The 26,337-nt window shown below is 40.4% G+C and overlaps 1 protein-coding gene across 1 annotated transcript in view; it reads left to right on the top strand.

The window, feature by feature from the left end:
- Nucleotides 1–26,337, top strand: part of pigg (phosphatidylinositol glycan anchor biosynthesis class G (EMM blood group)) — a 69,544-nt gene that overhangs the window by 17,700 nt on the left and 25,507 nt on the right. The window contains exons 6-10 of the mRNA XM_084550133.1: nucleotides 3,298–3,510; nucleotides 9,087–9,304; nucleotides 9,581–9,865; nucleotides 16,940–17,343; nucleotides 20,320–20,511. Coding sequence (XP_084406259.1) covers nucleotides 3,298–3,510; nucleotides 9,087–9,304; nucleotides 9,581–9,865; nucleotides 16,940–17,343; nucleotides 20,320–20,511 — 1,312 coding nt within the window. The remainder of the gene's footprint in view (nucleotides 1–3,297; nucleotides 3,511–9,086; nucleotides 9,305–9,580; nucleotides 9,866–16,939; nucleotides 17,344–20,319; nucleotides 20,512–26,337) is intronic.

Here is a 26,337-nt window from a genome sequence, read left to right as displayed (position 1 = left end):
ACAGCCACAGTTTAAAATCTAGTATTTGTGCTCCTGATTTTTTAGACCATGGAGATTTAAAATTATTTTAAGAGAGTTGGTTAAAACCTGGATGAAACGACTAGTTAAGACAGTTAAATTTGCTAATACTTTATTTAATCTTACATACATTTGTCCATATAATGCCACGCCTCAGCAGCATTATGCTTATTATTAACCCTAACCCTACAATATTAGCATCATTACAGCAATTTAATGACGGAAGGGTCTCGTGAAATCTTGTGGGAAACAGTCTGTTGACTCCATTGTACCTTGAGTTCCTTTTTAGCCACAATCGGAAATACCTGAAATATCTGCTAATGTGTTCTGTTTAATGCCTCCATCGGTGCGATCAGTGGTCTCATTAGCATAACTGGTTATTTTTAACATGGTGAGAATGACGGGTCATTAGTGGAGAGCTCCTCTGCCTGTTGTTTCCATTAGACCATGCCGCGGTGGATCAGAGTTCACTACTGCCTCAGTACCTGAGCTTCACTTTTTAATCTGAATGCATCGTTGACAAAATGCACCACTTGCCGCAGATTGGCACAACATTTAATTGACATCGCTGGGAGGACCCTGAGAGGCAGAGCCACTTTAATCAGACAGTGTGGGCGTAATAAGCCACACACTTATTGTTTACCTCAGTAACCATTGGTGCCTTTTCTTACTTTTTACCCAAAAAGTAATTTCTTTTTCGTTTTTTTTTTTTTTTTTTTACTTCTGTTAGTTTTGTTTGGCCTTCACGGTGCAGAAACGTCTGAATTTGGAAAGTTCTCGTGTTCTTACATAAAATATAAGCTTAGGGATTTGTGACATTGCAGGTAGTTCTGCAGTCAGTTGTGGTCCTATAATCAACTTTCATAAGTGGCATGTGGAAACTTGGACTGCACATACAGTGAAATGAGAATAGGTTTTTACTCTTGTAGCCAGTATTAAAACTCTTGAAATAAAAAAGTAATCCCATTTTCATAGATTCTGGATTTCTCACAGACAGAGGGGGGCATGTCATTTTGAAGTGGTAGTCCTGGCTGGTTTGGCGACACAGTTGGTAGCAACAAATGTGGTTTAATATTTCAGCTCATCGAATTCTGGGAACAGAAAAACAAATCAGACAATAGTTGTTTTATTTTTCCATCATTTTGTGCGTGAACGTGATCAGATTTTATCCTGCACGTGGCGTGAGTCTGCAAATAGCAGTGAAAAGAGTTGGTTACCTCTTGAGTAGATGGAGATGTGCAGTCCATCACCTGCAGCTCTTCATATAACAGATCACTGTGGCTTCTCCCTCTCCTTCCATTAGCCCCTGAAATATTTCAAACTGATTTTTTGTTTTTTATTAGCTGCTACGTCTGAACTCATCATCTATCATGTGATGACAAGCTAGCATTCTGCATTTGTATCCAGATATTTGTTTATAGAGGCCATATATATGAGGCAGCATCACATTTAAATCCCATCATGAGAAACGGCAAAGCAATCTGTAGAGAAAATCTAGCTGTAGTGCCAGCTTTTTGTACAAAGTCGTCTTCAGAGTGAGCAAATGTGTGACTCTCGGTGGCCGTACTAAGAATTTAAAAATGGCTTTAATGGTGGTATTTCAGAGATAACATTAGCGAGCTTGGTACACCGTAATACATATGGCGTCGTCGTAAGCTGCAGCCTTCTCATCCGTGAATCAGCATTCAGCGTGTATAACCTTTAAGTGAGTTATGACACATCTGCTCTGCCAGAATGTGAGTCGCTCTGCTCCGTGGAAGCCAAGCGGCACAAACAAAGTGAATATAGTTTGGCTGGATGCGACGGTACAGGCATGTAGTCAGCTCCTTCTTTAGGTTGTCGTCAGAGAACAAATCACCACAGACTCGCAGTTAATACAGTTAATGTGGGATTAGCGTTTGATAAAGCACAGATTTTCTCCAGGGTGTTTGAAAATATTCCAGAAATGAAGGCTCCCTCAATATTGCTCATTAGTGTAGGTACAGCCACTAAAGCCATAACATTTTTAGACATTCATTGCTTAGTAACCGGTTTTAAACAAGCCTGGTAGATTCATGGCATTATCCCAAACAGCTCTGGGCTTAATTCAGCAGAGTCCCTGTCTTGTTGCAAATCCGTCTCCTTTTAATATCAAATGGATAATTCCCCGCCTGATTTCATTGTGTCCGATTACCAAATTAGCTCATAGCTCTGGGGTTTGTCCCGGTCTTTAATCTGTGTCTGTCTCACTTCCCCACCCATGTGAGCTTTGTTGTTCAGTATATATTTTGCACAAGGGTAGTTGCACCGTTGCAACCTAAAAACTTCACTCAAACGCAGACAATATGGGAAAAGACTCCCACTCGCTGTTTTTATTTTTGGATGCTCTCCACAGGAAGTCAAGTGTCAACATAAAAATGCATCACAGAAGGGAAGCTTTGTAAAAAAAATAAATAAAAATGAGAACTGCAAGTCACGTAATTGTTATTTCATTCATTATTTCAGTCTCTGTGTTTGTTGGTTTACATGTTTTGACATCGCTCCGCAAAGGATAATTATGTTGGGTATTTGTGAAGCAGATTCAGGCTTCTGTGTGAGAGCAAACCCTCCTTCACTTTATTTTTTCGTGAGGGGAAAAGAGAAAGTACTGGCAATGAGATGCCAAAGCTCCCAAGATTCAAGTGTGTTAAATATATTAGATATAATCAGTGATGTCCAAGTAATAGAAAGCTGTGCGGGCTTTTCCACTCTCATTGTCCGTGTCTGGTTTATGACTTTGGGAGAAGGACCTGCTTTTTTGAAATTGATCTTGACGAGTGTCGTGAAATCCTTTGAGACAAGCTCTTATTGTGTAAACGGAGAAATCCTCCACAACAGGCAGTATGGAAATTGAGCCATTTCCTTCTGTCCATCATGAAAATAGTTTTTGTCTGCCACTTGCGACTGAAGTAATGCGATGTGACTTTTTGCTCATTTTCATTTAGCTGCCCGCTTTCACTGTTTGGTGTAACACAATTGTGATTCAGGGTTTGGCTTCTCCGCGTCTGACACTCAAGGTTTTTAAGGGAGAGTCTAGTCGCACGCAGAAGGTGTTGCGTTTTGCCATTAAAGAGTTTTTATAATAAAAGACGTCGCAGTGCCAGACACAGTTTTTAGCAAATCACAGTTAAAAGGCGACAAAGTAGAATCGAAATGCTGCAATGAAAAGAAATGCTCTTAGTTCATGAATCATTATTTCACAGTTGTGCATTGCAGGTGCAGTACTTCTTACTTGTGTTTGTTTTTGCCCTGTCATGTCAGTGGGAATGGAGAAGCCCGCGGTGGTGGAGCAGGTTGACCTGACTCCAACCCTGGCCCTGGGACTCGGCCTGCCCATATCTCAGAACAGTGTGGGCCGCGTCATCCCGGGTGTCTTGGAGGAGGCCACTCTCAGAGACCAGCTGCGCTTCCTGCATCTCAATGGACACCAGCTCAGCTGCCTGCTCAAAGACAGCGTTCCTGACTACGAGAAAGGTGGGTTACAAATCGGCCGTGTTCACCCTCCGGACTCCTCAAAAGCCATAAAAACCAAGACCTTGCCTGACAGGTTGACTCATCGTTATGCTGTGTTGCTTCTAGCCTGGTGAAAGTCTCAGTGGCTTTTTTTTCTTCATGCACACAGCAGTCCGGCTATGGCAAATAATTTAAGCATAGTTCATTCCAGAATGAAAATGCTGCTCTGTTTTCTTCACCCCATAACAATTAAAACTGTTGGAGTTGGTAGAACCATTAAACATACATCAAGTCCGTTCCTGTTATTACACCTCAGCTCTCTCCCAAACTGTTGACATTAATGGGCCCATTGCATTGTAACTCATTACACTCATATTAATGCAGCTTGACTCAGTATTTCAAGACATGATAGTTAGTAATATCTGGTTTATGTGAAGGTTATTTACGAATGAGCATAATGAGCTCTGCTTCCACCCACTCATAATTCATTTGTTCACATTCAAAGCCGCACCACTCGACTTTCTTATATAAACTACTGCTCAGATGAGTAAGAGTAATGTGAGAGAGGTCTTTTGTTGAGATTAGCTGCAAGAAAATTATTTTGATAGTTCTATTATATCTGAACTTACAGTTTTCCACAGCTCTACACATTTTTGCTACTTTCAGATCATTGTTTATGTTCTAAACCACTGAAAACTTACTGTCCTGATTTACTTGTCACAGCCCTCATATTGTTCCCAGCTTGCAGCAGGCAGCTGGTATCAGTGGAAATGTTCTGATAAATCCACAGGCACACAAATTCAGTGCTGGGAAGCATTAGTCTGGAAAACAGACAAACTTCCCCTGCCCACAAAATGTTTGCTGTGGAAAGTTGGTGTGGGATCACTCTGTTGGGAACTGATCATGACAGACAGAAGATTAACAGCAATGTAGTCAAACCATAGACTGTATAAAGATGGACGGCGGAACTGCTCCTCAAAAGTGAAACCAAAGCAAGCAGAGCTCCCCCTGGTGACTGGCTGCAGTATAGATCATAAGCTCCGCCTCCTTTATGTTAGTGGATAGGACTCGGGCCAAACTAAAACACTAAAATACACCTCAAATATATTTTTTTCAAGGATGGTTTCAGTCATTTTAGGTAGTTAGTATAATGTTGATGCATGTTCAAGGGTCAAGTTTTTTGATAAGTTTCGTTTTAGTTAGTTATTTGATGCTATAGAAACAGGATGTGACATAATGGCGACGACCAGTTGCCATTCCAACCACTTCATAAAGCGGTCCCGTGGGACTGTGTGAGTTGTAAAATAAATAGCTGTGATCTACAGAGTGCAAAATTAGCAGGTTTGTCCGACTGAACATTTTACCCTTTAAGGTAATATACGATGAGGAAAGCAAAATGTCAGTGAGGAGTACCCTACACAGTGTGGAGAAAATGTGTGTGTGATGTGAACATAGCCCACCAGAAAAACAAGTACAGTGTATAATCTAACATTTCCTTGTAACTGGTGGAGGTAGAGCAGAGGGCAGTATTAATTAAAGAAAAACTTGAGTGAGTCTGGCAGAAATGTGGTTGGGTCATCGATATCGGCTCCACTCTCGGACCGTGCTTCGCAGACTCTGGCTCTAAAGTGGTAAGATGGCGCCGCCCGTATCCCAGGGAAAATAGCGTCAGTTTGGCCAATGCAAGGAAGTGGGGACACGTTGTCCATATTTATATACAGTCTATGAATCATACACATCATCGGAGCACCATTGATTGGTTGTAGGACTATCCAATTGAGTATTCTTTTCTCTGTGTTGTTTGAACCATGCCCCATAAGAAAATCAAAATGAGCAGAATCATATTCTGATAAGAATTAAATCCAGGTTAGGTGAACATAGCATTTAGTGGCTAAATAAAACACATATTTCTCCCAGTAGGTAGAAATCAAGGCATAGTTAAAAGGAATTACAGAACTAAAATTACATATTAGACACGCATCTTTACTGGACGTCTGCTGTATCCGTAAATAGGTAACTGGTAACAGGTTTGCCATATCAAACTTGAAAGGTCAAGTGATGCTAATTTAAAGAAATAAAAGTTTGTTATCAGCTCATGTTGGCAGGTCTCTATTACAAAAGTAAAATCAGAATACTCATACACACAAGTTACTGAGCTCACATATGCTAACTCAGACTAACACAGTCTGTGTCATATTTAAATATTGTTGATTTACATCCTAGTTTTGTGTGTTCAAGTGTTGTCACCCCTCAAACACAGATGGTACAGACCTAAGATGGCTCAGGAATAGTTAGCTGTTAGTCTGTTTCCATGTTGGGAGTGAATCAGAGCAGCTTCTAAGAGTCTTTAACTGACTAAACACAGTTTGATTAAAACGTGACCAAAATTATCTCACTGATTCAAAAGATTAAATTTATAAGATCATTAATTAATAAGATAATTCACTTTTACCCCCAAACTTTGGAATGTATCAGAAGAAAATAAATAAGTTCAAACTAATTTTTTTTTTGTTCTTGGCTACTGGTAGCAAACAGAATGAAATTTATCAGTTTACAGTTGAATAATTATCTAAATGTTTCCAATCATAGTATGTGTGTGGTTTATGATAATCACAAGTGAATTAAATATGGGACCATATACCGTATACAGTATTTCTACTATTATATGAGAAACCTTAAAAAAGAAGGACCAAGCCAGTTCCAGCAGTAATGGATCGGCTGGAACTCTCTGTACTGACTTCTTCATGAATAGACTGCACCTTACAAATGTGAAAACTCCACAAACTTACAGCCTGTGCTTCTTTCTTAAACATTAATGCTGCCTCCTCTTTGTGCAAATGCATGCACATATTCTCACATGGGTTTTCTCCTTGCTTATATCTCGGGGCCACACTGTTTGTCAGAGTCATCCATCTTAGTGCCATCCCTCCGCCCCTCTTATCTGCCTCCCCCGTCCTTCTGTCCCGCCGTTGACGTCCTTTACGTTCATGAACATTTGATACACCAATGGCAGCAATTACCATTTCTAGTACTTCTGGTAACAAAAAATTATAAACAACGAGGAATGAGGCAGAATTAAAATTATACAAGTAACCTGACACATGATCACTTAGGTTTTGGCTTTTTTTTTTTTTTTTTAAAGAAGCAGATTTACTCCGTCAGTTGTAGTAAATAAATAATAAACAATAAGTGGAGCAAAAACCGGAACAAATTTTATCACAAAAAATAAGGCGGTTGCATGCCTAATGTCAGAAATCCTTGGCAAGCATTACAGAGACAACAAAGTGATGTTTTTCAGACTGGGTCCTTAATTTTTCTCAATGAATGATGGATAAAATTAGTAGTATGACAGAGCCTCTTAACAGGCTGCCGTTTATGTTCAAATGGAAGTATTTCTAAAACATTATTCATGATTCCCACGCGGTGAGTTGGAATTATGCTGATGAACCGCTTCCTTTTCCTACAGCGCGACATTGGGTTTGGCATTTGTAGCTTTGAGTAAAATATCATAAAAAAAAAACTATTAAAATTGCTGTGAAATTTAACACTCAAATGTTTGTTAGGATGAGCTGTAATAAATTTGATAATCCTTTTCACTTTTAGCACCATTATCAATACATTTCCATAAGTACTTACTGCTAATTAGTAAATGTTAGCATGCTAACACACCAGTGTGAGCATGTTAGCATCGTGACTGAAGCACTGATCATCTTTAGGCCCACACATTCGTTTCCTAAGCTGTCAGATCAACGCATGCTGGTGATACATATTTTACACAGTATGTTGTCATGCAGTGTCTTATGCTGAAATGTGACATGAATGAACAGTATCATGTCTTTGGAAAAAAAAAAAAAAAAAAGTGAGATCCGATCAGCAGATCTGTGTAGCAAGCATCAAATGTTTCAAAACTTGAAACAAGCCACTTCCTAGCAGCACATTTTCACTCTATTTTGGTCCCCGGTTTCCATAGAGATGGGATGAAATGGAAATTATTTCAGCAGATCTACATTTGGATGTGTTGATTTTTTTTGAATCTGTCCACTTGGGTAATCATGAAGCTGTTACGCAGCAGAATATAATAGTCGTCACTGCTGGGAATTTTGCCTGGGATGGTATTTTAAGTAGCGTGCCCGTTGGACACCTGTTGGGGTCAAATCTTACCGGGAGTGAAAGAAGTCGCTTCAAAGAAATCAGCCTTCTGCCTCAAAAGACATGTTTCTGATTTCAGTATTCAAATATGTTTCATCAGGGAGACAAAAAAGTCCTCCAATCGAAAAATCACAGCTTGACTGTGACGGCCTAATTTGTTACTTTATGATTTTGTCATTGTTGTGCAGTCTCTTTGTTTAAACAAAATCACCTTTTTTTAGTTCCAGACTGAGAATAACCTGTAACACATGAACATTTTTAAGTTCCGCCCTGGTGATGTTTAAACAACCGTGTTCTGCCTTCACGTCTTCTCTGTCCGCTCAATCTTCCTATTGTGTTTTTCTTGGGCTTCTAACCTCAGGCGTTTTGGAGGACCATTAACCAATCACTGTTCTTTTAGACAGATGAAACACGGCCAGGGACATCGACATTGTATGATTCATGCCTGTGGCTTAAGGTTCTAATATTTCTACCAAGCCCTCTGTCTGGCAAAGCCACAGTCACTATTTATCACCTCTACGCCTATGCTGCTGAGATAGGTGTTATACTGCAAAATAGTGTGTGCGTGTGTGTGTGCGTGTGTGTGCGTGTGTGTGCATTTCACTGAAATATACACACATCAAACCTCCACATTGCTTTGTCCTTGAACAGGCTCCTAACGCTATGGAATTAAAATGAAAGTACATCACTTCATTTGCTTTGAGTAAACATGTGAATCCGTCATAGCTTGTCATAGTTAGCGTCGTGACGAATGGTACATTGCTTTCCTTCGAGACTAAATGGTTTTTACCACGGGCCTATTATCTTTTCAATTTAAGCAACAATATTGACACGGCAACAGAAAGAGAAAAACACTGCAGTTTAATGGATTTCCCATTTGAGCAAACAACCAACATGCATCGGATTGATTGAGGAAGTCATAAATGAGACGACTGAACTCTGGTTCATAAGGAAGCGGGCAATTTAGAAAATGCCTGTGTGTTTTTTTGTGATGCTGTACCAGAGGTTAAGCAGAAGTCTGAAGAGAAACAAAGAACTTTTCTGTACTTTTTTCCAGAATTAATTGGTGGTTTATTTAAAAAACACCAAGCTAATAGTAACAAAAAATAATTTCTGTGAGTGGTTTCAACTTCTGCCACAGCCCGGTACCCAACCTTGGTGCTAAAGTTATTAATGAGTGACAATATGGGGAGAGATTTTTAATATGTGTGAAGGAATAATGCCACCACTGACAATTATACTTCCCTAATATACTAGGAATATTGCTCTATAGCCCCAGGGAGGTCGATTATAAAGTTTGGTTCCATTTGGTTCCACGGCTAAACCTTAGTGTATTTATTTTCATATAGAAGTATGATTATCCTGATAAATCAAATGGCGGCAAGCCACAAGTTAACGAAGAAAAGGGACTGGATTTCACCACAAAACCTCTTCTCTTTCCAATCCAGAGGTAGGTTTTGAGCAGTTTCGAGTGGCAGAGAAGGCTCATGGGAGCTGGATGAAGCGCTACCTGGAAGGGAACACCTCTGAGGTGCTGAACAACATGGGCAAAAAGGTCCTGAAGCAGTATCTGGAGGCACTGGCTGCCATGAGCGCCGCTCTCAGCAAACAGCTGGGCAAGTACGACATGTACTCCATGATCGCTGGCATGGTCTTCGTGTTTCAGGTGAGTGTTGAGGAATCTCATTAATCCTTAGATCATCATAGATTGGTACACCAGCATACTGACATAGTGTCGGGAAGTCAGAGGAAGAGCAGTTATTGTGTTGACATTTAGAAGCAAGCTAGAGGAGATCCTTCTAACGGTGAAGATCCCGTACAAGCATATATGTATTAAATATTTGTTCCATGTCATACTGCAAGTTTCTGTGGTTTTATCAGTTACACAAAGTTGTTGAAAAGATTTTTTTCTCTCTCTCTCCTCTCTCTCCTGGCCTTTAAGCTCCTGTTGGTCTTATTGCTGGCTATGCCTGAGGCCCTCAGCGGTGCAGCAACCGTGGACCTCCCCGTCCTCTCGGCCCTGCTCTCGCTGCCTTTTTACCTCTTGTGCCTGCTCCTTGCATCAGTGCACGTCTTGGTGTGCACTTCTGCCGAGAGCTCCTGTTACTTCTGCAGTCTCTCCTGGGGTCTCGTGTTTGCTGCTGTTGCATTCTCCTCAGCCATGTTTTGTATTCTGGTCTCTATGGCAACACGGAGGCTCCCCCTGGGACCAAAGATTCACGGGAAGGTGAGCAAGTGCACAGAAACATACCACACCTAAAACACAGGTACAGCGATGGATGTTCACCCTCAGAGATGTATACGTCCATATAGTCATCTGCATGTAAAGCCAACTTATTAATTTCTTTGTAGCACAGAACATTAAAGGAACAACGGAGGACCGATCTAATGTTCTTGAATCCAGCTGAATGGAAATCTCACTGCTGGTTCGAAGACAGAGTTTTACTCTTTCACGTCCCGTGGGTAGAAAAAAATTACATACGACACAAGCAGAATTTAAAAGAGAGGAAACCTACTAAATCTTCTGAGGCTCAGGGGAGGTGTCAACCCTCTTCTCTATTGTACACCCGCTACGTGATTTAGCTAAGTTCTCTAATGCTTTAAATCGCCCGAACGCTTCAACGCTGTAAAACAAAGGTCTCAGAAAACGCTTTAGTAGAATTACTTGGATCTGTGACAAGTGACAAATAAGCGAGTGGCTCTTAGTCGATTTGAAACTGTGGGCAACATTTATATTCATTAAACAGAGCCTGGCTGCATTCTCACCTTGCCATGTTTTTAAACAAAGTTTCCAAACAGCCACCTTAATTGCTCCTCAATTATTCTGCGGTATTGCACTGCAAAACGATAAGTTAATAATTAGGTAGTAATTCTACACATAAATGATGTTGTTTAATGCGGACACACTTGAGAATCTGTTCAGCAGCTCGACTGTGGGAGAAAACAGTCAGAGTTTCCCAAAGTCCTGGGCTTCACTATTAATGCCAGCAGCACATCGAAAGGAATATGAATTTCTTGAAGATGCTGCTGCTGGTTCACTCACAAGCCCCCATTGATTCCAGGATCCATTTAAAACACATTTATGAAACAAACAGAAGAACGAACATAATCCATCATTTTAAACAGCATATATATTCTATTTTAACACAGCTTTATAGCCCCTCTGCCAAGGCTTTAATATTAAAAAGTATTCCAGTCTGCCAGAGGAGTTGAATCTTAAGAGATCATTGTGTGTCTCCAGCTAGACGGTGTCTCCTACTGCACTATAGAAACTTTTGTTTTAGCCTCTGTGTTATTAATAAATTGGACCACAGGTGCATTATGAAGTTATGTTGTAATAAAGATGTAATATTTAACATAAAACTTTATATACACCGATCAGCAACAACATTAAAACCACTGACTGGAGAAGTAAATAACATTGCCCATCTTGTGACAATACAATGTTCTGCTGGGAAACTTTTGGACCAGGCATTCATGTGGATGTTACGTAGACATGCAGCACACACCTAGACCAGACCAGGCACCCCCACCCCATAGCAATGACACTCCTTGATGGCAGCAGCCATCCCCAGGAGGATGCAGCCTGACACAGACACACACAAAATGCTTTAAATTAAAAAAACATGAAGAACAGCACAAGGTGTTGACCTGGCCTCCAAATTCACAAGATCCCAAACTGATCAAGTATCTGTGGGATGATCTACAGAGGCCCCTCCCCTCAACACGACCCAAAGGTCCCCACTAGCAACGTTCTGTTGCCAGACACTACAGGACACCCTCAGAAGGCCCATGTCCATTCTCTGATGGATCACAACTGTTTTGGAGACACAAGAGAGACCTACACAATATTAGGAAGGTGGTCATAATGTTATGCCTGATTGGTGTATGTCAATACATGAGTAAATCATGGATAAGAGGGCACAAGATAATAAAAAAACGAAAGTCGTGCACAAAAAATACGTTAACTCATCCCAGTATTAAATTGTTCACTGAGCCATTTCAGAAAAAAGTTACAGGTTTCTCAATGTTCTTTTGACCTGCACAGTATACAGTATTACAAAAACATTGTACTGGGCATAATAGTCAGGATTTCTATTTAAAATAGTTGAATCGCAAGAAACAAAAACCTTAGTACAATCGGTGCATATGCATGAGCGGTGTTCTTTAACTTAATTATCGAGACACGTCATTAAAATGACTTGAACTCGGCATCAACGTAGCCATAGTTACAAACTCTGCTACAATAGGTCAGCTCATATCTTGATGAATGCAGTCGTCGGCATTACTCAGCTGTTTAAAGAGACAATTATTAATTTTAGATTTTTTGCCCACTTGTCAAACTAAATGGAAAATTAACAGAGACAGCGTTGCCAAATCATCTGTGCCCAAACTGCTGTTGCGCTCATCAGATAATGAGAAAAAATGTTTCAATATGTCAAGGGGGACAGACATTAAACTCCCATTACAAACAAAGGGAGGTGATTTTATACAGGCAAAAAAAATGCTGTGGCAGTGCCTTTAAGGGCTTTTGATAATTCAGATTTGTTTGTGATGTTATCCTCTCCCTTATACTGCAGTGTGGATTTCAACTTCAACAAATTAAAGTAATTGTCAGCCGTATGCAGATTGTTCTTCTTAATATGACTAATCAATCATTTATAGTGGCTGTAGTTATTCATAAGGTGGAAGCTCTGCGTCTGAAGTGTTTGTATAAATGGCCTAAGAGGTAACTCCTCCTCTTTCCTGCTACACCTCTTTGGTCATTATAATTTATCTGTAAAGGTTACATCTCATTTCCCTTCTGGGAACTTTGAGAAAGTGCTGATACAGCAAAAAAAAAAAATCCACTTGGGCCATTAGCCTGAGTGAGGAAATAAACCCTCGTTTTTTTTGTTTTTTTTTTCACACTGGAGCTTGTGGAGGGATTATACAATACTGTGGATGCTTCTCTTCTGACTCAGGCACCCTTGAATGTTGACTCTAGACTACTTTGAGTTTGAATACCACACAAATGTCATAAAAAAAAAAATGTGTTACTAGTTACAAAGTTTGGCAATAATGATCGGACCTGTAAAGTGAAGTACGACTTCTTGTCCAGCCGTAGATTTTTAAGAAATCGCCAGACTTTGCAGTCAGACAAAAAGTTTTGGCTGAGCAAAAAAAATCCTGTCAGTCATAAAGACATTGACCTTGAGCAAAATTAACTGTGGCAAGTTGTGCAAGATGCTTGGAAGGACTTACCTGCTGAGTACTGTGAAAAGCTGGAGTGAGCATGCCTGGTGGAGAAGTGGTACTTTTGAAGGAAGTGGGCGCATAAAACACTGATTTAATCATAAAGTTAATAAATTAAACTCAATAATACCTAAAATGTTTGCAGAGAACCGTACAAGAGAGCCGTGAACTAGTGGTTAGAGATGCAGCTTTGGGATGGTAAGGCCCCTGGATCGCTTCCACCTCTCTGTCTGTAGCTAAGCTGCCTGAGGCATGCATCTAAATTCCACCAAACTGCTTCCCACTGCTCTAAACGGATGGGTTAAATGCAGATAACAAAATCCTTGTATGTTTATACATATAGTATACCATTTAGATGGCAAATAAAGCAGATTTTATTTGAAACACAAAGTATTTAGGTGGTGTTACAACTTTCTGTTTGTAGAAATAACACGAGACACAGTTTAGACTTTTCGTTACACGGTTTAGACTTTTTCGTTAAGTCGATGCAAAAGCTACGCTGACAGCGCAGACAGTACGCAGACCCTAACACCGTAACTGACGTGCACCTCCCCAGAAATGTAACTACGTGCTGCGGCGACGCAGACCGCAAGAGCTGAGATTGGTCCGCTTGGTAGTACTTTTTAGTATTTCCGACTGCTTCTCCATCTACGCAGTTTTCAATACGGATGGACCACATCAAGCAAAGGTTAACTGAGGATGTACAGAGATACAAACGAAATTTCGGTAAAAGTTTCACTTGCCACTGTTGAAAGTGAAGCAGGAAGTACAAACAAAAATTAACGGGACTGGCAAAAAAGACACAGCGCTGACTAGCGTTTGGGTGGTGGGCCAGACTGACGAATGCACAAGTATAAATGGCTCGCAATGGCGCAGGCTGCGTGCGTAAGCTACGGCGTCTAGGTCCTGCAGTACCATAAAAGAGCCTTAACTGTTGATTATGGCTTCAACTAACACCGAGTTCATAGTTCTTTAACCTGTGGTTGTTAGTGAATAGTAAAAATAAAAATAAATATTTATAAAAAAAATTATATTAAATTCATATGGGTGTTAAAAACTTCTACAAGAAACTTACATCGCTGGATCCTGATCGGTGTACCCACAGGGTTTATCTTCTAAAGAAAGGTTTAGAATTTGGTTTCAGAAAATGAATCAGTTCAATACTTAACTGACTTTTTTTAAGACTGCCGTAAAAAACTATTTTATATAAGGGCAAAAAGCTAATAAATGTGTCTGTTTAACGATAATAAACTGTCCTCAACTACAAAAGTTATCTCATATGTTCATTGAGTTCATTGTCCTACTACAGATATATTTTTACTGAAATTTTTATCTGTTCTTAGAGGGACCTTGTTGAGGTAAACCAGCATTTCAGCAGTCTTATAAATTACTTAAAAAGCAATATATGGATGTTAAAATGTGACGTCCTATATAATGCCATACTTTATATATTGTTCCAGAATGGTGATTGTTGAGTATTTACATTACTGCGTTTAAACTGCATCGCTTTCTTAAAGTGCCTTTAAATTGCAATTCATATATCACCAGTAAGGAGTGAAAAGTTGGAACATATGGTGGTGCAGAGTTCCAAAATGGAGAAAGGAAAGGGTAAGAAATTAAAGGTTCAATGTTGTTGCATAATCACTGGAATGAGCTTGGATCTAAGTGCAGGGCTGTGCGTGGTTTGGCTTGACAAATGACTGCGTTGTGGATGCCGTCCAAAATGTTTATTGGAGCTATCCTGATTAGTTTATCCTCTAGATGAGAAACTTTGAGATTAAGCACACTTGCTAACTTGTTTCAAAAATATGATTAGAATTCCAGCTGAATGAATATTAATGGAGGAGGAACTGATTGAAGAAAACAGAAATGCAGGCGTAACATAATAGTTATACTAAGATCCGCTTGACAAATGATGTAATGAGGCTCTCATAACTTTTCCTAGGAGCTTATTTAAGTCTGACAACAAGAAGAGCTCAAAATTACAGAAGGCTGGCTGAGAAATACTGTTTATAACAGATTGTGTGGATTAACTTTTTTGTCTGGTGTCATCTTAGTTTAGTAGTAATCTGTTGTTAGATAGTAAAACAAACTATTAGTACTATGTATGTCAAAATTTAGACCGGAATCCTGGAAGATACTCATAGTTCTCACTAGTAGACATGGACTTAGTTACTTAGTTGGGGTGAAAGTCAAATAAAGCGTTGAGTATTAACAGCGTAAGGCCGAACAGAAAGGGGCCAGGTGTTGATCCCTGTGGTACTCACAGGTTAGGCAGACTAGCTTGGACGTAAAGTTGGATCTCAACTCGGCTTAGTACCAGAAAGACCTGCGCAGTTTCCAAACTTGTTCAAGATTAGGACATGTGAAATTTAGCCTGAGCAGTGTGTTCTTGAATGAACAGTGACTACCTCCTTCATTAATTAACCAGAGATAGAAATGTGCTTTATAATCTATTGGTAAGCCATGCACTTTGCAGTACTGTAAAACTGCATACATACTGCTTCTTAATATTTAACTGTGTACTCCATCTACTTTTAAACTACGCCACAAACACAGATAAATATGCAGAAGTCTTGCTCAGTAACGGAAAACATTTGGAACCGTTGTTTTTTAGTTTTTTTTGTTTTAGGAGAGAGCATGGAGCAGTGGAACTGGAGGAACATAGTACAGCTCCCTGTGGGCCCTGGCTTGTTTTATCCTAAAAACAAAGAAGTTGTAGTCATGCAGCATAATGCAAGGATGGCTCAGAGTTTTGTACACAGAATAAATGAACATAATCTGGAGGAAACAGAAATTATGATTGTACAGAGTTTCATAATAAGTATACACTGTTAATGTATGAAAATGTATGCAATCGAGATTTTCATATCCTGAGGGATATTTGCTCTGTTTTCGTACATAACTATAAGAACCAAACATTGAACAACACAGGGATGTGTTTGAAAGACGGCCACAACAGTAACCTGTTGTTTTTTAAAAAGATGAAACTGTTCTGATACAGCCCAGTCCCACTTTGAGCCCACCACTGTAGCCTGCAGGTACTGAACGTAGCGGCCTGTCTTAGTCATCAAGGTGAGCACAGGCTACGATGCATGTGTTGTTGTTCATTGGGCTAAAATATTGCTGCTGAGCTAAGGGGTTGGCTGAACTCTATTTGAACTTACTTTGCAATGAATAAAATAACTTGCATACAAATTTATGATTGGACAAACACCAGAAGTGATTTGGAAGCATCCAAAAGAGATGGACCACGATTTATGAATGACGGCTCATGGTCACTGTCTGCAGTGCCAAAGCAGGAAATAGCTTCCATGCATCTAGTAGTAATGTGTGATGGATAATGTAATGTTTTAACAAAGAATTGTTCTATTCATCATCAACAGCAGTCTGAGTGGTGTAAAATTTTAGTGTGAACGAGCTTGGAGGCCAGCTCTTCAAGGATCTGCCAGATCCAATCAAATCATTTGGGCAGGCTTTATGCAGTGATGGACAGCAGAGTAACAGCGAGGTAGTTATACACCTCATTGGAGTGTAGTTGAGTTGAATGTGTTCATAACAGAATGCCTCTGATTGCTTGTAGGACTATCCAATTACATGCAGAGGTAGTTTTTCTTTGTATTTGTTGAAACAGGCCTCGTAATGAAATCCAAGTGATGTGTTACCAGACTCATATTCTGATAATAATGAGTAGAGCAGGTATAGGTATTTACCCATTGAGCTGGTTTATTATTCAAGTTTGAATCAGTAACTCATCCCACTGAGGATTACGATGCCATAATACAGAGGTGCATCCTGCCGGGGGTCATTGCTATTGGGTGGGGGTGCCTGGTCTGGTCTAGGTGGGTGCTACATGTCTAAGTAACATCCACACAAATCCCATGTCCAAAAGTTTCCCAGCAGAACATTATATTGTCACAACACAGGGATTGTTATTTACTTCTCCTGTGAGTGGTTTTAATGCTATGGCTGATTGGTGTGTATGTTCCTTAAGACCTATCTGTATGCAAAGTGGCAACACAATCTAATACAATCCATTTAATTGCGCTTTCCTTTTCCTTCACAGTCCCCAGTGAGGAGCAGTGGTAGCGAGTGGTCGCTGTCAGAGCTGGACGTCTTGCTACTTGCTGGCACCGTCGGCCACACTCTCAGCTTGGCAGCCAGCAGTTTTGTCGAGGAGGAGCACCAAACCTGGTACTTCCTGCTCAACACGCTCTGCCTCATCGTCTTCCAGGACGTCTGCCGCAAGTACTTCAGAGAGCAGAGCGGCTCTGGGGAAGAAGAAGAACATATACTCCCTTCCAAAGATTGTCATTCCTCTGCTCACCCTAAAGCGCAGATTTACTCTGAGAAGTGGTTAGCATTAGCTACGCCACCCTTCACTCTGGTCTGCTGCAGACTGCTGCGCTCCCTCAACCAGACCGGGGTGCAGTGGGCTCATCTTCCTGACGTCGGGCACTGGCTTAACAGGTTGGCTTTACCAGTCTATATAAACATAATCTAAAATGTTGTACAGTTGGATAAATGTGCAGACAGTACTTGAAACATAAAATAGTATTAATAAACTGGTTTTTATTTGGAGCTGGATATGCTACCAGCTTATACCAGCTACATAGGACCACTCTTTAATGGTATTGAATTTGGCCGTAAATGTCAGCAGTCACCTTGTAGAGGAAATGAGGCAAATGTGTTGCAAATGACTTACAGTATTTTGATTCAGCTGCGCTTTGAGTTTGGAGACTGTGGTTTGTAGCACTATTGAATTGTTTTGTGTTACTAACCAACATTATGATAAGAACTGAGTCTTCAGGCTAGTATTGTTGCCAGTATTTTTTTGTTATTTTGACATTTTCACATCTTAGTTGGCGGAAACACAAACAGAAGCACCTTTGTATCTAATCCAATCCAGTTTAACAGCACCACCATTCTCCGAAATGATCACACAATTGATTTACCACTTTTCTGACGCTGTTTCAACAAAAACTGAACATAATTTAATGCAGGACTGTTATATTAGAATGCATTCACTTTTGCCAGTGTACCTAATGTTTTGGCAAGCGTGTGTCTATGACTCTTTAGCCGCTACTGTGAATGCTAAGCTGTATTCATTAACTACCATTAACTTTGTGTAACATTTGGTGCTGAGAACATTGCGTACACTGGGTTCATCTCCTCAACACTCCATAGTTGAGGAGAAATGTAGGCATGAACTACTTGTTGTCTCCATTGTTAATATACAGATTTCACAAAAGAAAAATAACTTAGCGATGCTAGCGATGCTTCCTAGCTAGCCATCTGTGAACATGGACTGTTTCCCTAGGCAGCAAAGCAAAGTGAATGTGTTAACAGCCTCAGTAGCTGCTGTAGTTGATTGGCGTGGTAGCCTAAGATGTTTCTCCAAGGAACAGACACACCACCCCAACTATAGCAAAAATGTCTGACTGTGTGTCTTCCTTTAGTTTTCTGTTAAGCAACAAGTGCAATGCGTACGGCAACCGAAGTTGAGAAGGCACCACAGCAGAATGTACAACGATCGGGCAAAACACTATGACCATCTTCCTAATAATGCGTCGGTCCCTCTTTTGCTGCCAAAATAGCTCCGACCCATCGAGGCATGGACTCCATTAGACCCCTGAAGGTGTGCTGTGAAATCTGGCACCTAGATCTTGGACTTGGATGTGGGGAATTTGGAGGCTAAGTCCACGCCTATTCTGATACTTTTCTATCAGAACCAGCATTAACTTCTTCGGCATCTGCTCGATCGGACCACACAGGCCAGCCGTGAGTGAGCCTTAGCCACCCATGACCCTGTTGCCGGTTCACCGCTGTCCCCACTTTTGATAGATACTGACCACTGCAGACCAGGAACACCCCACAAGAGCTGCAGTTTTGGAGATGACCCAGTCGTCCATCACAATTTGGCCCTTGTCAAACTCTCTCAAATCCTTACGCATGCCCCATTTTTCCTGCTTCTAACACATCAACTATGTGGACAAAACTTTCACTTACTGTCTATTATATCCCACCCATTAGCAGGTGCCGTGATGAAGAGATAATTGGTGTTATTCACTTCACATGTCAGTGGTCATAATGTTATGTGTCAGTATGTGGTTTGTTTACATGTTGACATGCAATTTTGAACTGTGGGGTTGTAGCAGACTATTAGTACTGTGTTACTGTCTGGACTAGAGTATATTTCTCTTTATTATGTGGATGTGTGGAAACATGAAGGTAACAGGACATAACAAGCACTCTATCTCAAAACAGCTACCGTTGGGGATCAACATATGCTGTAAACTTTAGATTCTTTTCACTGTTCAACAGTCACACGGGGATAGACTCATTATAAAAAAGCAGCGATGCCAATTCGTCTGAAGACGGTATACTCAGTAGACTTTAGTGGAATGCAGCAACAGGATTTTTAATCTCCATTTGTCTCTCCACCTACACATAGGTGTAACAGATCGATGTAACAACTTCATACCTGTTCTTTGGGGATGTCTGAACTGCACAGCATGCTAGATATACAATATTGCTTCTGTCACAGACATAATGGTTGAATGAAATACAAGGAGCTTACTCCAGTAACTGGTCCTGAAATGGCAAGGCTGTTAACGCAAGTCTTTTCTTCTGACACTGAAACCTTTTAAAAGTGTTTTTTCTGTCCGAGAAGCTGACAGAACCTTCCACTTAGCATTTTGTGTAAAAAGAAAAAACAAAAAAGTTTCAAGAAAGGAAAATGGCCTTCTGCATTTGCCCAGACTGTAGGAAAACTGTGATTTCTCAGTAAAGCTGCGACTGCTTCAGAGCCATTAATATTCTGACACCGGCGCGGGGCAGGGGATTATAGCTTGTTCTTTAACATGCATCACATTGTGGAATAGAGATGTGGATTCTGACCTTTTCCCTGTCCAGTGTTGCCCTTTCTTCCTACCTGCGCTGACTGTTGCCTGGATAATGAGATCTAGGTATCGTTATGCCTCATCTTTTCGCAAAGTGCCCAACTTCCACTGCTGTCTGATCCAGCTAATGGCTAAATACGCAGCTCCTATTCAACTTTGATATGTCCTTTGAGGACTTATTATTTCCCGTCTGTGCTCAGCATGGCGTAATTTCAGACTGTACGGGCTTAAATCCAGTTAGCAGTGGAAGATCCTGAAAATTTTAACTGATGCTGGAGGATATGACTGACAGTGTTTCATCTCATCGAAATGCTCTCTGTTGCTCAGTAAATACTCGGCTTCGGTGTTTCAGCTTTCTGTTTTGATTCATTAAACTGAAATGACTCTATTTTTCTTGCTCTTCCTGGATTTAGGCTGAAATAAATCACATTGGTGTATTTAACGAACACATAAAACGTGAATTAATTTGAAAATTCTGTGTGTTAGTGTCCAGGGATTTGTTTTTCACCACATGCCTGTTTGTCTATCTGTTATCTCTTTCCAGCTCCGAACACAAGACGGTACTCTCCCTGCTGTCTGCTTTCTGTTTGGTTCTTATCTACCTCCTGGTTCAAAGACGCTGCTCGTGGGTCTCCAAGGTTGCCCTCGCCCTCGGACTTTTGGGTGTCTACTGCTACCGGGCAGCTGTCGGCAATGTCTTGTTTCCCTGGCAACACTCCGGTCGAACTATGTCCAAGTAAGTTTTTGTGATCCGCGGTTGCCATTATTTCATTCTCACTTGGCAAATTGCTGTCCCCTGATAGTGACTTGATTTACAGAGCAGTAGTGCCCGGTTGCTTTGTGATGCAGATGAGCATGCAGGCTGTAGTGCTGTGAGTCTCATCTGGACCAAACGCTCAGGCCACGCCATTAACTGTGATGATGAACTGCTGTACATTTTGTTTGCTTTACTTCTACCTACAGTAAATCTGCCTCATCCAGTGTACCTAAAAAAAAAAGTTAGACAGTCTCTTAAATCAAATTAATAACACAGAAAGAGGTGTCAAGCAATTTATGACGGCTGATTTAAATTGGCAGCCAGTAGGAATTGCAGTAGTATCGACAGGTCTTTTCTCCTCCAGCACACGTCTCTGGGCACATCTGCAGCCTCACCCACCCCCTCCTCTTTTCTGTAACGGATGAAACCAAAGTCACATTTCTAGAGAGCGGTATGCTACCTAATTAGAGCTGTGATATTGAAGTAGTATATAAATCATCCTGAATATTTAAATAATGTTTGCAATAAGTTTTGCAAATTTGCTTTTCATTTGGTTTGAAAATTAGTTTTTGACTGAAATAAAAAACCCTGCGTTTCTCTGCACTGCTGACCAGTAAAAAGACCCAAGATGCAGAAAATACAGCTCAGGCTAGAAAGTGACATCCACATTTGTAGTTTCGAGTAGAACGTCTCAGCACTTACTGGATGGATAACCATGAAATTTGATACAGACCTGAGTTTCCCTCGGGAGAAATTGTGCTGACTGGTGATTACTTTTTTTTCTGGCCAGTTAGTTTAGTTTATGACCAAATACTTACAAATATATATCTCATTAACCTCATATTCTAATTGCTTTTCACATATGGACATAGAAAACATATGAATGTAAAGTGTAAATGCATTCAGAACATATCGGGGATCACATTTGGAGGTGGTTCTCTTTGCCTGCCTTTACACAAATAGTATTCCAACTTAACTGTAAATATTAAAAGCTAAATAAAATGGTCTGATAAGATACATGCGTTCATAGGCACCAAAACATGAATCAGAATAGAGAGTTCTCCTCAAAGTTGTTCTGCCCACTGTGGAGCGTGGAATCTGCTGGAAGCATTACAGAAGACAATTCATTTAACAGAAGAATATGACCTAGAAGTGCACACATTTTCACATGCGCTGCCCACTTCCAATTTCTGGCTTTGTTTATCCCTTCACACTTGTTTGAACAACCTGTCGTTCTTCTGTCCACCCATGTTTCTGTCCTTCCCGGGAACTTGGCACCTCATTCATTCCACCAAGAGAGAAATTGGCAAATCAAGTGTTTAGATTTTTATTAGACGCAAATGTTTTGCAAATGCCTTCCAATCGGGCAAACCAGTTCTTATTGAGGCATTTTGCTTCTGATTGTGCTGTTGCTCATTAGTTGAAAGCTAGTTTCCATGTAAACGAAGCAAGTGTGATCGTATCTCAGGGGTACACCCTCTGTACAATGTGACCTTGTGATGTTACGGACATTGCCAGAAAGCTAAAAGGTCGCCTAACTCTTCCTTCTAGCTCAAGCAAGACTGACAAAGCGTATGCAGCAGTGTTGTTTTCATTGACCTGCCATGTTTGTTGATCAGTCAGCCAGCCCAACTAATTTGCAGATAAGCATCAGATCAACAAGAATGCACAATTAGAGGCATTTGTGCTGAAATGGAAATGGATGCAGAGATTCAGAATCCTCAAGAAAGTTTACTTTGCTTTGTTGAATAGGTGAGCTGCTTTTTACCAGCTTTGTTGTTTTATCATTAAAATCACTATTAGTTCCCGCTGCTGACGTTAAAAGATAAATATTGAGAAGAGTTTGTATTTCTCATACCTGCAAATGCGCTGAAACCCTTCCACCGTATGCTTGAGGATGAGAGCCTTCCCCTCCCGGACCCTCAGATCTTAATCAAGCATACTAGGAGCATAATCATGTTAAATTTACACAGCAGATGATGAAACAGTTCATCTGGTGGCAACCCTTCAGTGTCCAGTGCATTTAGGATATTTTGCGTGTCCTTGAACTCAGCCTGAATAATGAAACCCACAGTGCCTTGCAAAATTATTCATTTACAGAACATTATTATATTTATTTTATTTTTTACTCTTCACCTCCCAAAAGACTATGTAGAGACACCTTTTGCTACAGTTATTGCTCTGAGCCTGCCACATCTGACCACTGGGACTGGTCCTGGCTCATTCCTCAAGGCAAAATTGCTCAAGCTCTTTCAAGTCAATTGATTCTGCTGGTGAACAACAATCTTCAAGTCTGTTTGGAGAGCTCCTTGGCCTTTGTGGTGTTGTTTGGTTAGTGGTGCCTCTTGCTAAGTGGCGTTGCAGCCTCTGAGACCTTTCTGAAAGGATACTGACAGATCATGTGATCAATATTTTTTTTCTCATTTCACTTCACCAACTTAGACGACTTTGTTCAGATCCGTTACGTAATATATATTAAAAAAATAGGTGAAAAGCCATGGAGGGTAGAATACTTTTGCAAGTCACTCATTCACTTTAAAATGCATTCGTATTTTTGAAATACTGATACCTCTGTTGACTGTATATACAGTATCTAAACCTTGCTGTCGTGGTTTGAATTGTCCAAAAACAGGAAATTAAGAGCCCTGCAGCTGCTAAGTGTCGTAATTTTTCATTCAGCAGACTGGAGCTTGGCACAGAGTTATCCGCTACTAACCCCCCGTCAGAAAATAATGAGTGCTCGGGACTGCACACGCTTCTCCTGTCTGGTTTTTCCAACCTCCCTTCATCTACCACCAATATCTGGCCTTCCCTAACCTTTACTGCTGTCCTTGGCAGTTTCTTGTACCTGCTCGCCTAATTAAAAGCACAACCTCTCACCCGTACCCACGCAAAGACACCTGACTGAAGGTACGCGGGGTACTCTGGATCCTTTTTGACGAACTGTGTGATTGACAAGGTTGACCCAGTCCTTCAGCTTTTTCTTCACTGATCATTACGGTGCACATCCTCAAAAGTTTATTTTAGATTTAGTTCACACTGCGGATTCTTGGCGTAAGCTCTTAGTTTGTTATTTACGGCAATAACATGCAACCTTTATATATTTTGATAGCTTTTAACCTTTTGATTTATTAATTATACTAAAATTGGGCTTTGATCATTATCATGTAATATAAGGTTGATGGTTATGGGTTTGTTGGTATTGTTGGACAACCAACTAGTTGAATCTGTGTTATTAGAAGTGGAGAACAATCTGGAATTAAATAAGCCAAAGATGTCTTCACAAAGTAATCCGGCTGTACAAATGAGCGACTTCGTATAATGACCCTTTTTAAAGTCTGGTCTTCACGGGTTACTTGCTTCCTGTGTGTTTTATCAGGGCAAGCTCAGTGAAAACTACCCTGGTCTCTCCTGGCTTTCCCTGTGTGCCAACTACTTAATTGCGTCGTTGCATCTTTCAAAATGTCTAATGGGGTTGGGAACGGCCAATGCTGCTCACTTTAAAGAGCTCAAAGAGTTACTTGGAGTGATGTCGCTGTGGATAGAATTAGTCTTTTTCTACTTTTCTCTCTCCAGAGCCCACCCTTTGTTTCTGTCCTCAGCAGAAATGAACCCATTTGACATTTTATAGACAAAGTCAGCCAACAGGGAAGTTATATGTTAAACATTATTTTTATATAACTAGATATTGAGAGATCACTGAGCACTAATAACATAAGAAAATCTAGCATATCTAATGTAACATAAAAGATCAAGAAGTAAAGTTTTCTGAACAAATGTTCCAGTCGGAAGTAGCTCAACATCAAAGCAGCCGGCTGCGGGCCAAAACTGTCTGAGCCTGTATGCATCACAGCCAAAGTTTGTCTCTGTCTCTGTCCTCCATCTCCTCCATCATTTATGCCACATTTTCCACCAAACCGTAAAGCCGCGAGAAGCATTTGTAGTGTTTATGTTTGTGTTCTTGTACGTGCTTCACACCTGCACAAAGCGTGACCCATTTTATCATGTACTGCTTGATCTAGAAAGGGACCGTTGTGCAGTTTCCCAATTTAAAAATATTCATGCATACCGATCCCGCTTAAAAATGGAAATGTATTCAAACTCGTCTCAAAAACACCTGTGAACCCTTGCCACACACACATACACACACATAGGTAGACACACATAGGCGCACAGACAGAATTCAGTTTTCCGTTTTATTACCCCAGAGGTAAACCGTTTTATAACCCTGTTTCAAAGTCAATTCTGTGTTAGCACAATATATCAGTGGTAACATTTAACACATTATTATACTCCACTGACTGACAGAGCATTGTATAGAGAACTGCTTTGGCGTGGGCTCTTTCTAATCTTTCTAAATCATACTACAGTTTCAGCAAAATAGGCGATTCTACCATAAATCTGAAGGCAATAAAAGACGTCCCCATGTGTTGCCAGCATAGCAGGTATTGATCGAGGGGCTTGTTGTGTAATTAGATGTTTCGTCTGTGACCATTGTTTTAAAGTCCTCCACTTAGTCCCAGTGGCATTTCCGTAGCTGCCCTCCTCGACATACTCAGCTTTATCCCACAGAAAGACCAGAGTTTAAACAAAGTGGGCAGGCCCTCCTTTCTCATCTTCAGGCATCTGCTTCAAAGCTTTCCTCTGGCACTGAATTGCTTGTTTGGGCCGATTTACTGGAAGTGTTAGCGTGATGCAGGTGATTGATGAAGGGGATACACCAAACATGTTAAGGGGATTGGACATGGGCTTACCTTTTCTTATTCAGTTGCTGGGGCATCAGCCCTTGTTTCCTAGGTAACATGAATCCAGGCAGCTCTGCAGCTTGACAAGCTACTACTTTCTGTCTTCTATTAACATTACAAAATGCAGCAGATAAGATGAAATTGATTGGACTGGCTGCGCATCCTCATCAAGAAATGTTGGTGATGAAGGTTCCTCAGGATTTAAAGCCCCTAAGCACTTAGTTTCAAATCTGATTTTTCTCAATACCATAAAATATTATTCACTAAATGGAGAGAAAAAAAATTTAAAAGTTGGAGAAGAAAAGCATCCTGTGGTAAAATCTATGAAGAGTTTAAAATTGAGTGGGTGTGTTTCATTAGATTTGATTTTGGACAGGAAAAATACTTCAGACAAATAATTCCACAACTGTTTTATGTTCTTTTGATTCAGACATTACTCAGCGTTGACTGGTGAATGAATAATATTCATGGTGTGTGTACACTACCGGAAATAAGAGAATGTGATTCTACTGGGGGAAAAAAAAACAATAATTGTATTTGTCTGCCACAAATGCTGGTATGACACATATCCTGCCCGTTCCCTCAAAAAGCAATTGTCTTCCTGATAAATAAGAGATGCAAAAGGATTTCCAACTGTACTTTTTTCTCTGTAAGGATCAAGCAGCAGGCTTTGACTATAACTATGGTCCCCCAAATAGCCACTGGAGGCGATTAGCAAGTCAGTCCCCGCAGACCACTCTATAGGTTCACAGCCTGGTACAGAAATGGTTTTGCTTTACACAGCTACTTTACTTTCATGACAACTATACGTAGGATAGGCTAACTATACGTGAATTTTTAAGTATATGATTTAAGTTATATCAAGGCTTAAAGTTATTCACAAGTAATGCCTAAGGGTATGCCTTTTTTTAATTGATCTAAAGTTAGGTGGAGTCAGACGCAGTCAAGATGGCAACAGCCTGAGTTGCTATATTTTGGCTTGAAACTGCCCTTCTGAAACATGCTTAATACAAATATAACCTGGAGCAGAAAAAAAGGCTTTTTGAACCAATTTTTTCAC

Source organism: Chelon labrosus (assembly GCF_963514085.1).
Source record: "Chelon labrosus genome assembly, chromosome: 8".
NCBI classification, from domain to species: Eukaryota; Metazoa; Chordata; class Actinopteri; order Mugiliformes; family Mugilidae; genus Chelon; species Chelon labrosus.
This window is presented reverse-complemented; position numbering and strand designations above follow the sequence as displayed.